Genomic DNA, 14927 nt, shown 5'->3' on the forward strand with positions numbered 1-14927 from the left:
TGACGTCATCGCTCCGCAATGCCACGGGCGGATAACGTTCGGCTAAGCAGCTCTGCTGTTAAAACGAATTTTGATGATATGTATTCCGGCGCCGCTCGCTTCATCGAAGGCAACACAAGTTTTGCAGTAGTTGTTGCGGAGTATCATAATGCAATAGCCTAAATCTAAATGAAATAAATTTGGATAATTTCGGTATGATGGTAATGAGGGGACACACTCGCTCCACTGGACACATTTTGCATGTCTGTGCTGTCTCTACTGCAAAGGACTGAAGCGTCTCCCCCTGCGGCAGCTGGGATACGTGGTCGCCAACGGAAGTATACGCCTCGGGACAAGATGCAAGGGAACACAAACATGCCGCACGGCGAGCAACGAGGCAGACACAACATGCAGCTATAATTACCACCCGTCGAAAGCACCGCAACCGTAATGACGAGAAGATTACACGCCGCACATATATCCCTCCGGTGACGAAGAGTATCGCATCAGAAGATTACCTAATCCCTACAGACCTACGACTGGCATAGGGGATAGCACGAGTAGGGGGGATAGTAAGGAGCTCTGTCAGTCCCGTATGACTGGCGGGAGAGAACCTTTAATATGTTAAGTGCCTTCGTGCATTTTATTCTTAGTCTTTTGACGTGAGGTGTGAAGCTTAACTTCTCATAAGCGGAATGCCCAAAAATTTCTGCACCTTTTTTACTGCAATGTGATACATGGATCTGGCTGCATGCCTCATAGTTTTGATAAGAGGACGCAGAAAGTTTGGTCTCCATTGAATTTAAAACCATTTTGATCCACCCACCTCGAGAGACTATTTACTTCCAGTTGGACCTGTCTCTCGCAAATGGACCTATTGCAAGACTTAAAACTTATCTGCACGTCGTCCACATAGACAGAATAAAAAAGTGAGCGGGGTAAAACATTCTTTAAACTATATTTTAACCACAAAAGTGTGCAACTCAGAACAGAACTTTTTACGAAGCACTTAGTGACTTTCACCTCCATCCGTCCGTATTCTTGCTTACAAATCGATAGTGCTGCCGATACTTGATTATGCCACTGTGATCTAGGATCCTTTTAATCAAATTAACATTCATAAAGTAGAAAAAATACAAAGAAGAGCAGTTCGCTTCATATATAACTGTTATAAACGAACCTCGGTAACTGAACTGTTAGTCAGAGCTAACTTACCATCACTTTCAGGAAGAAACCGTATATCATGATTAAAATATCTAAATCAATTAATTAATGGGCATTACAAGATAGATATTTGAAAAATTATTTCATTTTCTTCAGGTTACGCCCCTAGACAACGCCATGATCGTACAATAACTCCATTCCGTACACGCAATAATTGCTTCAAATATTCTTTTTTAACTAGAACCGTGCAGGGTTGGAATAGTTTAAATAACCATCAAGCCACAAAACAATCTTTAGCATCCTTCGCCGCTGTTCTGGATTAAAATAGAAATAATTTTACTTGTGCCTTGGTTTTGTTTTCTTTTCGTAAAATGCGAGTGACGTTTCACCTGTATGATATTGTACGTTTGCTTACCTTTGTATAACGCAAGGGATGGTTCGTTGTTTGCCTTGTGTTTAAACACCAAGGAAGTTTAAACAAAACTTCTGGAGTGGAAGCGGCGCCCCGCTGCTGAAGCCGGGAACCGCCATATTGCTCTAGGCAGAAAACGTGAAAGCGACCACTTGGTCGTACGCAGCAGTAGCGGCGGCTTGCGTTAAAACGCCTCTGAACACTATGGTGAGCTCGCGAATCGTGCGGAGCAGAAGCCTGAATCATTTTTAATTAGTAAGTATGCGCTGCGTGAGGTTCGGAGGGATGGCTGGATGCCTAAGAATGCACACATTCCTTTCTCGGAGCAGTTTGAAGCCGGCTGCTTTGACACGACGGGCCAAACAACGCTGCGACAAAGAGATCCATCGTTTCTCCAGCTTTCCACACACATCTACGCTAAAATCTGGACTGCTGCGGCCACTCGGTGATGATGACGATCGATTACACACAGTGGACTTCTGGAAAAGACTTTCGCCAGTTGTCGGCGAAGTAGTGTCATATACATATCAGTATTTGCGACACTGAAAGTGCATGGTTGCACGTTCTACAATTAATGCTGCACTGAGCTGCTGTTCGGTGAGCTGGCTAGTAGCCGTGAAAAGTAATGGTGGAACCACGAAAACATGTGCTGAGGATCAAACACACTGTGGACAATTCAAGAACTTAAAAGAGTTACATGCAAATAGTGAGCGGGTATTATGATTAAGATGTTGACAGTGGCCTTTGAACAAGCATTATTTGCTGAGTTGGAGCCTAATCGTTGGACTGCGATACACTCAACAACCAAACATACGCTTTGTCAAGGAAGATTGCCAGCCTGTATATGAAAATCGGACTTCACAAATTTCTCGAAGAAATCAACCGGAAAACTCGCATAGCGGCGTACGAATACAGATTCTAGGACTAATTTTCATAAATCTGTAAATGACAGATGGGAACCATACCAGCAGCAAGCTGGTCAACTGGTCCGACTTGGTATTTTCAGTATTTTTCTGCTCTGTGTAGTTTTTTAAGGCGCGTATTTTATTAATGTACTTAGTCGCCTGATGGACAGGATTGTGATATTAGGCAGGCCTTGTAGGATTTGTTACTTTTTTTTATTATTTACGTATAGGCCATACTGCATATGCTGTCTCCGATATTGTAAAAGCCTGGCAGTGGCGTAGCCAGAGATGTTTTTCTAGGGGTGTTATGCGCCGCCGGCCAAAAGAAACCCTAAAATAAAAAAGAGCCTGTACGCAAAAATCATTTTTTCATTATCTAATTTTCGTATGTTTTTTTTTTTGTTATTTACAGAGCGATGTGGAGAGCAAACAGCGTGAACGAAAAAGGGCCGAAATCCAGAGGAGGCTCAGGGCGAGGAATGCACCGCTCAGAAAATTTCGGGGAGTGTTCTAACACCACCCACTCCCTCCCCCACCCCACCCCCCTTGGCGGCGCCCGTGAAGCTTGTGGTAACATAAAAAAAATCAAATCTGTTTCACTCAGCGTGAAAGCTGTCAGAAGTGCTGAGCAGTGATTCACCATAATTGGCTGTGGCGCCCTTATCCTCTCACTGCTACCACCCATCGCGCCCTTCACCTCCCTGGACCCAATTCCCTAAAAAAAGGGCTGTCACTTTGAAACGACGTGGTAGCGCTATGCAAATGCATGTGTTCTTCGGTTGGGGCGCCGCTTTGAGGGCCGGAGGAAGAGCTAAAACCCCTGAGGTGAACACTGCAACAAAGTCGCAAAGCGACACGTAGTATTGCGTGTGGCTTTGCGCCCCTGGGCGATGCTCAGTACCGACCCGTCGATGCAAGTATGGGCCGTTTCGAGAGCGCTGGAGGTTGCTGGAAGGCATTGTTTTGTCGCCACCCCCCCTGACCAATAACCTACCATCCCCCACCCCTTTTTTGACGAAATTAGTTTTATTCTTCCATCCAATAAACTGTCCAATACACCAGACACCATTGCCCTGCCAACTAAGTATAACCGGTTAAAATGAATCCTAAAATTTCGTTTTTTGGTTACGAATAAAAGTAAAACATTACGCAAGATATTTATCAAAAATTTATTCTTTTCTTATTTCAGCGGTCATTTTGGGTTGGTGTACAATGCTTTTATTTTCGCAGCGAGACGTGACCTGGAAGCGCAAGGCATATGATCATGTCGCGTGCACGCAATCAATAATGGTATATTCTGTGCGCGCGGGGCCAACAGAAAGATACAATTTCAATGTTGGGCGCACTTCTTACCTCGAGTTGCGACAACGGAAAGGGAAGGCGTTGATAGTGTGGTGATTGATCTAAGGGGCAAAAGTCCGTGGATTATCACTAAACTAATGGCACATGAAGAGAAATCCCTAATGACGCTGACCGCGCTTTAGGCACGTTGTGCTAATGTTTACCTCGCAAGCAGCAGCGCCGTTTTCTATACGCTGATGTATGCCTCACAAGCAGCAGCGCCGTTTTCTATATCCTGGTGGTGCAGGGGGTCATTTCGTGCAGGAAAGATGCCACGCATATCACAGGCTAGGTTCGCCTTCATATTACGTAAGTGTCGGCGCCCTGTCCTACACACTATACTTTCTTACACCCTTTTTCGCCGAAAAGGGTGTAAGAACCCTTGAGCTTCTTAATAACTTGGCTGCCCTCGCAAGGCGGCCGCCGGCTCGCTGCTCCACGGCCGGACTCGACTCTCCTCCTCCCGCGCGCGAAAGGAGCGTCGAGTCCGGCCGTGGCTGCTCCTGCTGGTTCCTGGCTGGCACGCTGGCCGCGTGTTTACTTGCGCCGCGCTAGTGAAGTGATGTTACACCAAGTGACCAGATGGCCTCGACTGGCACAGACCACAGTGAGCAGCAAGTGAGAACAAATCGTTTATTGACATCCGCTAGTTTACAGAGGCCAGGACATCATTTCATTTCGATCGCTGCAATTGTACGTCGCTTTTGTGACAAAATTTTTTAAATGCAGAGCATTTCAGTAACTCACGATGTCACCCGCGTTGATGTCCGTAGTCGTAGTCCGCACCCCTCCCCCTAAACTATATAAAAAAAATACTACCCGGCGCCTGGTTTCGATCCCTCGACCCTGCGGGCGGAACGCAATGTACATGGTGCTCTACCCACTGCGCCACAAAGCCGACCCAGAATGGGAGGCTACGAACGCGCCTTATATCCTTGACTCATTCAAACTACGTCAAGAAGCTGCTGATACAACGCATTCACTACCACCAACTCCCCAAACACTAAACGTTAACGCAATACACCCACCCCCTATGCGACGCATTTACTCGAGTCCCCCTCGCGGGGAGATGCATGGGCCCTTTTTCCCATAACAACTCGTTCACTTGCGCCAAGATTTAGAACGAAGGGCACATTGCTTCCAATATTCTGTTGCCCGTATCTTTTTTTCTTTTTGGACGTCGCAACAAGTTACGAAGGACATAGACGCTTGGAAATTCTCCCGGATTAAAGCGATAGTTATTCCGAAATCTATCGCTTACTGCGAACATATCTACATTTGAACGTAGCAATGGAAATAAAATCCGTGAGCGAGTGTTTGAGGCACGGCGTTTTTTTCTGTCTCTTTTGGGGGGATGCGACAGGCCCCAAGCACGCGCTAAGCAGCATCACAAGTTGAAAGAAAAAAAAAACACCTACGGCGTTAAAAATATCTGACTTTCTTTACCAACACTTTGAAAATTTTAAAAGTACTTCGATATGCCCTGTTGCGTGAGAATTGCTAAGTAGTTTATTTAATGCTTCTTGCATGCCCCATTATTATACTTGATGCTGGCATAAACAGTAGCTTTACCGTTCAACAATAGGATGTACATAACGTTGGTATCAGCTGTTTATTACGCTTTTGGGCGGTTACGAATCATGTGCTGTAATTAATACTCATGAATGAGATATTTCACTTGCTGATGACATATAGAATGTAACTAACACGCTCGGTCTAAATAATTTTGCCTTCATATTTACACAGTAAAAATGCGACATGACATTTAATTTCCATAAGCAAGAGAGGATAAATATGATTTCAGAACCCAGCTGCACAATAACGTATTACGCACCCTGTGTTGACTCGCACTTGCACGTCGAAGAGCCACATTGTTAGTTCCATTACCCTGATTAACACCGTTTGCAGCAGTGAGTTGAATTTCACCTTGTTAATCTTGTATTCTTTTTGTTCTCATCGTCTTATTTTTTGTATGCATTGCAACGCTGACTATACTTCGGCCAAGAGCCCCCGCCCCCCCCCCTTATGTAATGCCCTTTCAGGTGCAAATAAATGAAATGAAATGTTGAATTTTGCCAGTACTAATGTGGATGGCCTTCTACTGTATTGACAGTAAAATTTTAAAAGCACTTTTTATGCTTCAGTGATTGATAAATGTAAAAAAAAACCATGCACATCAGTAAGCAAGACCTGCAAATATGATTTGACACTGTAATGCATGGACTGCACTGCACAGTTCGGTACACGACTTAAAGTTCTTAGTCTCCTTGTAGGTTCAACCAATAATATCTACTATCTTCCATTCCTTACAATTTAGAACAAGACCTGCCTGCGTGCACTATTTTTGGGAGTGACATCATGGTGCATTGATTGAATAATTTTCACCCACTTGTGCAACAATTTGCATTCGGTGGCTACATGTAAAATTGTGCCCTGGAGGGATCTGGGATTTTCACACGCTGAGTGTAGCAGTGGCCTCCCTTATTATATTCGATACAAAAAGCCCTTGCGAGGTATTCGCAGGCAACCCATCCAACTCGCTAAAGCAATCTGCCCTTGAGGTACAAAGCACCACACCTCCTCCTTCCTCACTTTTGCCACACGCTTATCCCTGTTTCTAGATGACCCGGGCGACTACTTCTCCAGACCTCCAAGACAAACTCTGACCCCTGACATTTCCTTGTGTACAATGGTTTAAAGCACACCTGCATGGTCCACACAGCGCTCTTAACAAAGGAGACATCTACTCGATCACCAGAGCATAGAATCACAGTGTCTATCAGAAATGAGCTGCTCCAATAAAGTTTACTTCCTCTCAGCTTCTTCCACGAACTTGCTGTAGGCTGATAACAGGAGCTGTACAGTTGGTCTTACAGCAATTTTTTTTTTGTGCGAAGTGTTGTAAATGTACAGAGAAAGTGAAGTACTCTTGATCAGCAGTGAAAGGGAATGGAAGAAAGCAAACTAGAACCCGCATTTGATTTCTTACATTTGCCATTGTGTACGCATCGTGATTTATTGATAAACGTTGAATTTCGGGGATAGAGTGAGCTTAGTGGATAGCTGGGTAACAATATCACATCGCACATTTTGATACGTCTCAATATTTGCAGTATACCGAATACTCGCCCGAAGTTAAATATTTTTAGACACCGAATATCGTGTTTATGAATTGAACAACTATTCCATTCATACTCAGAAATATGCACATCACATGTATGAACGCATTGATACATACTGACCTTCTTTTTAACATCTGGTGAAAATACCTGGCACTTTGTAACATTTATCTGCAGGCGACAATACATTTGCTCGTGCTGAGAACTTGATTTGGTCGCCTCCCGGTGTGTGCTTCTTTGTTCTTTGGTTGTATCTGCAAAAAAAACAAGGAATGAATGAAAAATGTAAATTTAATTGGAAGAACGAATGGCTGTCATATCAGGCAAGCACGAAGAGTTGAAATGGCCTGCCAGTCCTTGGTGCAGTTGTTGCGTGCGCCGACAATGTTGAAGGTTTAGCCAGAATGTCTAAATGAACACCTACCTCTTAAAAAATAAATAACGCAGTATTTTTTAGTCCACGCGTGTTAACCATGACGCAAGCATCAGCTGTCACAAGGCATGGTAATATAACCTAACTCGCATCACCACCTCTCTATGAAGGCAAACTTTAGTTGTAGCAAAGCGCTGTTGACTAAATGCTCACTAACGCGTCAAAACAGAAAGGCAGCAGTTAGGTAAAGCCTGGGCGAATTACTGTCTTTTGGTAGCCTCAAAAGTTCCATCCGAAATAATGCCACACCTTTGAGGCAAATGCGCCCACAACTTTTCGGGTTCTAGATAGTCAGAAATGCTCGAGAGCGGCCAGGAGAGTTGAGAGGCTGTTTCTTGGGTTTTTCTCTTTTTTTTCAAGTTTTTTTGCTAACTCCGCATGCACCCTGATCAAAAACTCCAAGGAATGCACATTTTATGTTTGAATCAACTAATAAGAAAATATTCCAGCGGAAGTCATGCACAAATGAGGTATTGACGGCGACAACGGTTTCGTTTGCACCGTCTTTCTAGCGGAGTGCATAACACTCACCTTCTGTTGGAAGAATCAAATATTCTGGCCTCGACAGTTTCAGTTTTTTTTTTTTTCAGTTTTCCCAGAAGCATCTGGACGACTTCCTGGCTAAAAGCTGCTCGAGCAGCTTGACAAAGGCACAGGAAGCCGTTACAAGCCGTTACAGCTGTCTTCCGATGCAGAATTTCCCACATTTGTCACTCCACAAGCACTCAATTCCCGTATTTTGCCAGTCGTCTCAACAACTGATGGACGCAAAAGCACATAACAGCAATAACAGTCACGAAACGAGTGCTCCGCGCACATAGAAACGGTGGGCCGTTGCAGCGGTTTCAATTTGAATTGGCGGCTTTGTGGTTGCGAATTCAGAAGCGAGGTGGTGCACCAGTCGGCTGTTCGTAAAATGTTGCGTAAATTTTTTCTCAACGGACGTTTGATGCAGAACTTGTTAATAATATTTTTGAACAACACATTGTAAGCGAACTTTGTTGGCTCTCTGAGTCACGGAATGAATGTTTTGTATTATCTACCAAAAATAACCTTTCGGTTGCGCCGTCTGGTGGACTTGATGGTCGAAAACTGCTCTGTAGGTTGGTCACGTAGGGCGTCGATTTTTACGCCGCCTATAGGGAAACCAGGGAACGTCCAAGCTTGAGAGACATGGTAATACAATGGTAATACATGTCTCTTCTTGGTTTTATATCCAGCAAAGAAAAGCCCCCCCGATCGAGTCGGGGGGCTTGTCGCGAAAAGCAGATATTTTAGCGCTAATTTTGGAACTATGGATTTTACTATGACAATATAATCAACACGCGGATTTGCAAAAATTTTTTAATCACGAGGTAGTTTTCATGTTCCATAACTTATAAAATTTTATTAAATACCAAACAAATCGTTCCCGCCACAACACCTTTCAAAAAGGGTGTTCATTATTTCAACCCCCTTTTTTGCAGCAGGGTGTAAAGCTACAAATTAGGGTGTTCGAAACTAAGAAAAAGGGCGTAAAGAAAAAGGGTGTAAGAAAAAGGGTGTAAGAAAAGACCGCACACTAAGAAAAAAGGTGAAGAGACGTCCAACTTTGGAGGCATTTTGTACCTGTTTACACGGGTCGACTGAACATTTTCTACAAGCGGGGGATGTTTTGTACCTCACGATGTTTAAAGCAATATGAATTGGCATAATTTATTACCAGTGAAGCTGTTTAAGCTTGAGGTAGTTTCGGTGGCGTTAGCAAACAATACAAAGAACAAGAACTGCCGCACCTGTAAATGGTGCACCACCGCAGATAGGGTATTATAACAGTGAAGTCGGCTTTCGAGCTTGTTAGAGTGTGAGCACAACGGGTGTGTGCGTGTGCGCACCTCTTACTATACCATTTCAAAAGAATTAATGAATTTATGGTTAACAAGGAAAGGAAAGACCACCAGCAGGCGTAGTTTGTCTCACCTAAGGGTGCACACCGGAACGCCTCCTGGTGGGGGGGGGGGGATGGGGAACACAGTTGTACAGGAAAGGGGAACGAGAGAGAGAAGGGGAGGATACATATGTACATATATACAGGTCTAACAGAACATATATGCACAGTATATACAAGCTAAACGCTAAAACACGAAGGAAAAAAAGAAAAAAGAAACACACACACACACAGCTGGGGAGAAAGCGGAGAGCCGGGAGGAGTCCTCAGGCGTCCAGGTAGGACCCCAGGGACTCATGGACTCCGTCCCGCTCTCTGGCACTGCCTGACGGCCACAGGAACGCTTCAAGGGGCCGAGCCCCTCCCCCGAAGGCGGCCAACAGCTTGGTCCTCCCTACCACAAACTGGGGGCACTCCAGGACCAGATGCGGCAGGGTCTGTACAGCCGCCCGGCAGTGCTGGCACGACGGGTCGTCGATGAGCTCCGGTCGGTATTTCCGCTCGGCCGTCCACACGTGCCCCACGCAGAGGCGCAGGACAGCCTAGCATTGCTGTCAGGGCATCCATGTGGCCCACACGGGGGGCGGGGCCTCACCAGCGGCCAACCTCGGGTCAGGGCGCTGGGCCCGCACATGCCGCCCGATTAGCAGGCGGGCGTCATCCGCAGCTGCCTGGGCTGCCGTGAGCGAAGGGGGCAGCTCGTGGGCGTCAGCTGCCAGCTCGTCTGCCCTCTCGTTGCCCTCCAGGCCAATGTGACCTGGCACCCACTGCAGCCGCATGCGAGCTCCCCGCTGAGCCAGCCGTGCCACCTTGTCCCGCACGGCCCACACCAGGAGGGAGCGCAGGTCGCCCTCCCGGATCCGGAGTAGGGCTACTCGAGAATCACACAGCAGGGCGCACCACTCGGGGACGGCTACAGCTCCAGTAGCAGTTCCAGGCCAAGGCTTATGCCCACCATTTCGGCCGTGGCGGCTTATGCCTACCATTTCAGCCGGGCCTGCCTGGTGGCCTCCGCCAGCACTGCCACGGCCGTGGCCGAACCCTGCTGCTGCCGCACGGAGCCATCCGTGTATACCAGGGTGTGGCCCTCCAGGTCGCCCCACACGACGCCCTGGATCAGCTGCAACTGCCCGCAGTGTGACGTCTGCCGCTTGCTGCGTAGGCCCGGGATGTCCATGTGCACCTCGGCCTCCAGGGAGGAGGCGGCTGGAGGGGGGCCTGCTTCCACGTGGGCCACGACCTCCTCGTACAGCGCCAACATGCGCCCCATGCGCGAGTGGCGGTGTGGACGCAGCCGCTGCTGCAGGGGGCTGCCTTCCTCAGCCCACCGCAGCCGGTCAATGTGGCCCAGGGCGCGCTGGTCCGCCGTCATTTGGAGCGTCCGTGCCCCCGCCTCGACCAGCGTCTTTGCACACTGGGAGTCTCGATGCAGGCCCAAGCAGGTGCGGACGTCCTTGCAGTGGTCGCCCTCCAGCTGCCGCCAGCTGGGCTTGCGCAGGGTGACCAGTGGTAGCTCGTACATTAGCAGCCCCACAGCCGGGACATTGTAGAGCCGCAGGGCCGTTCGCTTCGAGCAGCCGCGGTCCCGGGCGGCCATCTTTCGCACGGCCATGGTGGCCATCTGTGCCCTGGCTCGGAGCTCCCCTGTGGTCTGCCGGAAGTTGACGCAGTGGTCCAGTGTGAGCCCCAGGTAGCGCACACTGGTCTTCCACCTGAGCTCCTCGCCTTCGATGCGCAGGCACCTGGCCCTGCGACGGGACTGGGCATCCGGATGCACCAGCATGGCCTCCGTCTTGCTCGTGGACAGCTGTCGGCCAACGTTGACCAGCTTGGCCCGCACCGCGTCCAGGGCCAGCTGAAGTTGCAGCACGAAGCTTTGGCAGCTACTGTTGGGGCCCAGCACCCACGGGGCCACGTCGTCGGCGTACACAGACATGTACACCCTGTGTGCCCGTCGTCTGGGCAGGCAGTCTGGCAGTGCCGCCATGACCAGGTTGAAGAGGAAGGGGCTGATGACTGAGCCCTGCGGGGTGCTCACGTCCACTGGCCGAGGCGCCGAGAGGGCGCTGCCCACCTGCACCCGTGCTATGCGGCCGGTCAAGAACGCCTCGACGAAACTCCGAAGCTTGCCCGCGATGTCAGCCTCTTACACGGCCAGGGTGACGGCAGGGCGCCGCAGGTTGTCGAAGGCGCCTTTGACGTCTAGTAGCACGAGGGCTGACACCTGCCTGGTGACCCGGGCATGCTCCAGTGCTGCCACCACGTCGGCAATGGAGTCCGTCGTAGCCCTATGCCTCCGGAAGCCTGTGAGCTGTTCCGGGATGAACTCCTCCTCCAACGTGACGGCCTCCATCCTGCGCAGGGCCACCCGCTCCAGCAGCTTGCAGCCACAGGAGGTGAGGGCAACAGGGTGGTAGGCCGTAACTGCCCCAAAGCCACAGCCTGGCTCGGGGAGGGGCCGCAGGATGGCCAGCAGCCAATCGGGCGGCAGCCACCCTGTCGCCCATTTGCGGTTGTAGGCTGCCAGAAACTTCGCGAACCCCACCCCGCCCAAGTTGCGCAGCATCTGGTAGGTGAGGCCATCGGCCCCTGGTGCTGACTTCCGCTTGCAGGAGCGCAGCGACCCATGGAGTTCGGCGTCCATGATGGGGGCGTCATTGAGGGGATGTCATCCCTCTGACTCCTCCGACGCTGCAACTACCTGCCCAGCCGCTGCCTGGTGTGGCAGCAGGAAGTGCTCCGCGAAGAGCTCGGCCAGCTCCTCGTAGCTGGCCTTCCTCCTGATGGCCAATGCGGCCAGGGGTTTGCGCTTACCACGGGGCTTGAGGACCGACTGGACAATGCCCCAGAGGCAGCGGCAGCGTGGGTCGGCCTCCGAGCTAACGCACAGCTCGGCCCAACGCTGCCTGCTGAAGCGGTTGGTGTGCCGTCGACAGGCTGCATCCTCCCGGCGGTACGCCGTCCAGTCAATCCTGGCTCCGGTGCACTGCGCCTTCTTCTCAGCCCAGTTCCGCTCCGCTCGCAGCTGCAGCAGCTTTAGGTCCGGCGTGGTGGTGTCCTTGGCAATGAAGCAGCTCCGCGTGGCTCGCTTGGCACAGTGAACCAGACCCGCGAACAGCTCCTCTCCCTCCCCCAGGTCCTCCTCAGCAAGGCAGTGCCGGAAGTGGTCCCAGTGGGTGATGTAGTGCAGTGTGGGTCGCCTGCCCGGCTTGCCGGTTGGTGCGATGTACAGCGGGTAGTGGTCCGAGCCCCACGTACTGGGCTCCCGCCTCCAGGTGGCCTCAACCCCGGATGACACCAGGCTGAGGTCAATGACCGTGACAGCGGTATTTCCTCGCCTAAAGGTGCACTCACTGGTGTTCTACACACTCAGGTTGAGGCGCAGCATGGTGTCCCACAGGTGTTCTCCACGTGTGTCGGTCCAGCCATCTCCCCAGATAGAGTGATGTGTGTTGAAGTCGTCACAGAGGAGGTGCCGGACCGCGCAGAGGGACACCAGCCGATCCAGGAGGCTCGAGCCCCAGTGTTGGTTGGGGCGCACGTACACACTGCACACAGTCACGTCACCACCCGGAACGAGCCGTAGCGTGACTGCCACACACTCCTGCACAGTCGTCACCGTACTGATATCCAGCCCAACGTGCTGCACGTCGCTGCGCACAAACAGTGATGCCCGCGAGGATACCCGGGGGGTGGGAGGGGTCGCCGCACACCACTGCCGAGCAGTGCCTGCTGTCACACACCGTGAGACTATGGTAGCCCGTGTATCCCGGCAGCGTACTAGCCTTTTTTGGATTCTAAAAGGCAAAAAAAATTAGCGCCAATCCACCCTGTGAATGTGGTTGGAAAGCAAAGCTGTAAATGGCACCCACAGCGAATACCCCTGCGACGTCACTTAAATTCACTCACGTCGCTCTACAAATAGTGAAATCAGAGCGAAGTTCAATGCACTTAACCACACCCTCTATTACTTCAAAAAGATATTCTTGGTAAGGTTAAATTAATGCATGATGCATGAACGGTGGTTGGTTGAGTTGTATTGGTGTAGCGCATGAGTGCACACTCTTTTTTATATAAAACTAAACATCAAAGCCGGTGTTAGACGATCTCACTTCTCCGTCAATGCCGTCGCGGACGGAGGCGACGAGATCGGTGGTAGAGACGGTGGAGGAGAAGGAGGAGGACGGGGAGGAGGACACACTTCTATTCACATTTCTGAACGGCCCGGAGGGCGGACCAGGGGAGTGGTTCCTTCTTCAATGTAGCCCATATTCAGTCCTCGCCGCCTGTGCTCTGTCCGCCAGCCGAACCTGGGTAGCAGAGAGGGGCTGGACAGCAGCATCGCCCATTGCTCTTGTTCGGTAGTGTACGGAAAGAGAGGAGAGTGCTCAGAGCTAAAGTCGCACACCCCGATTATATGGCAGAGTGTTCCTACTTCTGAGCAAAATTTGCATTCAGCGTCGTAGCGATTCGGGTGCATTAAGTGAAGACGCGTCGGGTGTAGGAAGGAGCCGGATTGTATGAGCCGTAGGGTAGTTTGTTGTTCTATGGAAAAGTCAGGGTAAGGCGAAGGTAGGGTCTGTCTCAGAAGGCGATAATGCTGGGTTATGTCCTTGAACGAGACAAGTGGGTGACTGTCCTCGTGCAGCTCCATAGCACGGGGGGTAAAAGTGCAGGCTTGGTGGTCGTATTCGTTGCCCTCCATGGAAGCGTGAGCGACTGTCCAGATGGGCTGAATGGAACCATTATGGGAGTGTTTTTTTTTACCAAATGCAGTGCAGGTCGGGACACCAAACCCGACTGGTAATTCCGGTAGGCTTGTTTGGAATCGGTAACTACCTTACGAACCCCTGTTTGAGTGAGAGCCAAGGCGATGGCTGCCTCTTCTGCTGCCGTCATGTCTTGGGTATTGAGTGAGGCACAAGCAAGGAGGTTGGTTCTGGAGGTAGCCACGATGATGGCGTACTGCTGCCCTCGATGTTGGGAGGCGTCTGTGTAGATAACTGCATGATCCGCACCGACGGTGTTGTTGAGAGCTTCAGCCCGTGCTTGTCGGCTACCCTCGTCGTGTGAGGGTTTCATATTTCTAAGCAAAGGGAGCATCTTTAGTTCTTATCGCCAAAAGTCCAGGAGTACATCAAGCGGAGTGACACTTTGTGCTGCCCAGCCAATCGGGTGAAGGATGCGGCGACCCGCCGCAGTTCTGCTCATTCGGAGCTTCTGGATAGAAAGATGGCCCTCTATCAGCTCTTCCACCGTGTTGTAGAGCCCCATGCTAAGCCGCCTCTCTGTGGACACACTCATGGGAAGACCAATGGCTTGTTCAACCGCCTTTCAAATCATATAGCATACTTACGTCCTCCTTGCCGAGAAGAAGACTGGGGATTGACGTAAGTGATTCTCGAGAGGACAAAAGATTGAACTAATCGAAAAGTATCGGATTCCTTGAGGCCTCGCTTCTTGGTGGCAACTCGCCTGATCATGTGTATGATTTTATTGAAGCTGTATTCGAGGCGCTGCAAGGATACGTCACTCTTGGTGTTGGCCTGAAGATGTAGGCCCAGGACGTTCATGCTGGGGCTTGGAGTGATGGCCTTGTGTTCCTTGAGGTGTTGTCTGGCGTGAGGGCGGGCGACAAGGAGCTGAG

The 14927-nt window shown here is 50.2% G+C and overlaps 1 protein-coding gene across 1 annotated transcript; it reads right to left on the bottom strand.

The window, feature by feature from the left end:
- Positions 1-11426: 11426 nt before the first annotated feature.
- Positions 11427-11924, bottom strand: LOC144159916 (uncharacterized). The gene is made up of 2 exons (XM_077691572.1): positions 11740-11924; positions 11427-11634 (listed from the first exon to the last, which is right to left on the bottom strand). Exons 1-2 carry the CDS (start codon positions 11922-11924, stop codon positions 11427-11429), a joined length of 393 nt encoding a protein of 130 aa, XP_077547698.1.
- Positions 11925-14927: the final 3003 nt, after the last annotated feature.

This window comes from Haemaphysalis longicornis, unplaced genomic scaffold, assembly GCF_048455015.1.
Source record: "Haemaphysalis longicornis isolate Haplotype H1 unplaced genomic scaffold, Haemaphysalis longicornis Haplotype H1 scaffold_1, whole genome shotgun sequence".
In the NCBI taxonomy this organism is placed as follows: Eukaryota; Metazoa; Arthropoda; class Arachnida; order Ixodida; family Ixodidae; genus Haemaphysalis; species Haemaphysalis longicornis.

Coding starts and splice junctions, on each gene's coding strand:
- LOC144159916 (XM_077691572.1), bottom strand. CDS start 11,924: ATGGACGCCGAACTCCATGGGTCGCTGCGCTCCTGCAAGCGGAAGTCA. Junction 11,635..11,739: donor TGGCTGCTGGCCATCCTGCG/GCCCCTCCCCGA, acceptor GGCCCTGCGCAG/GATGGAGGCCGTCACGTTGG.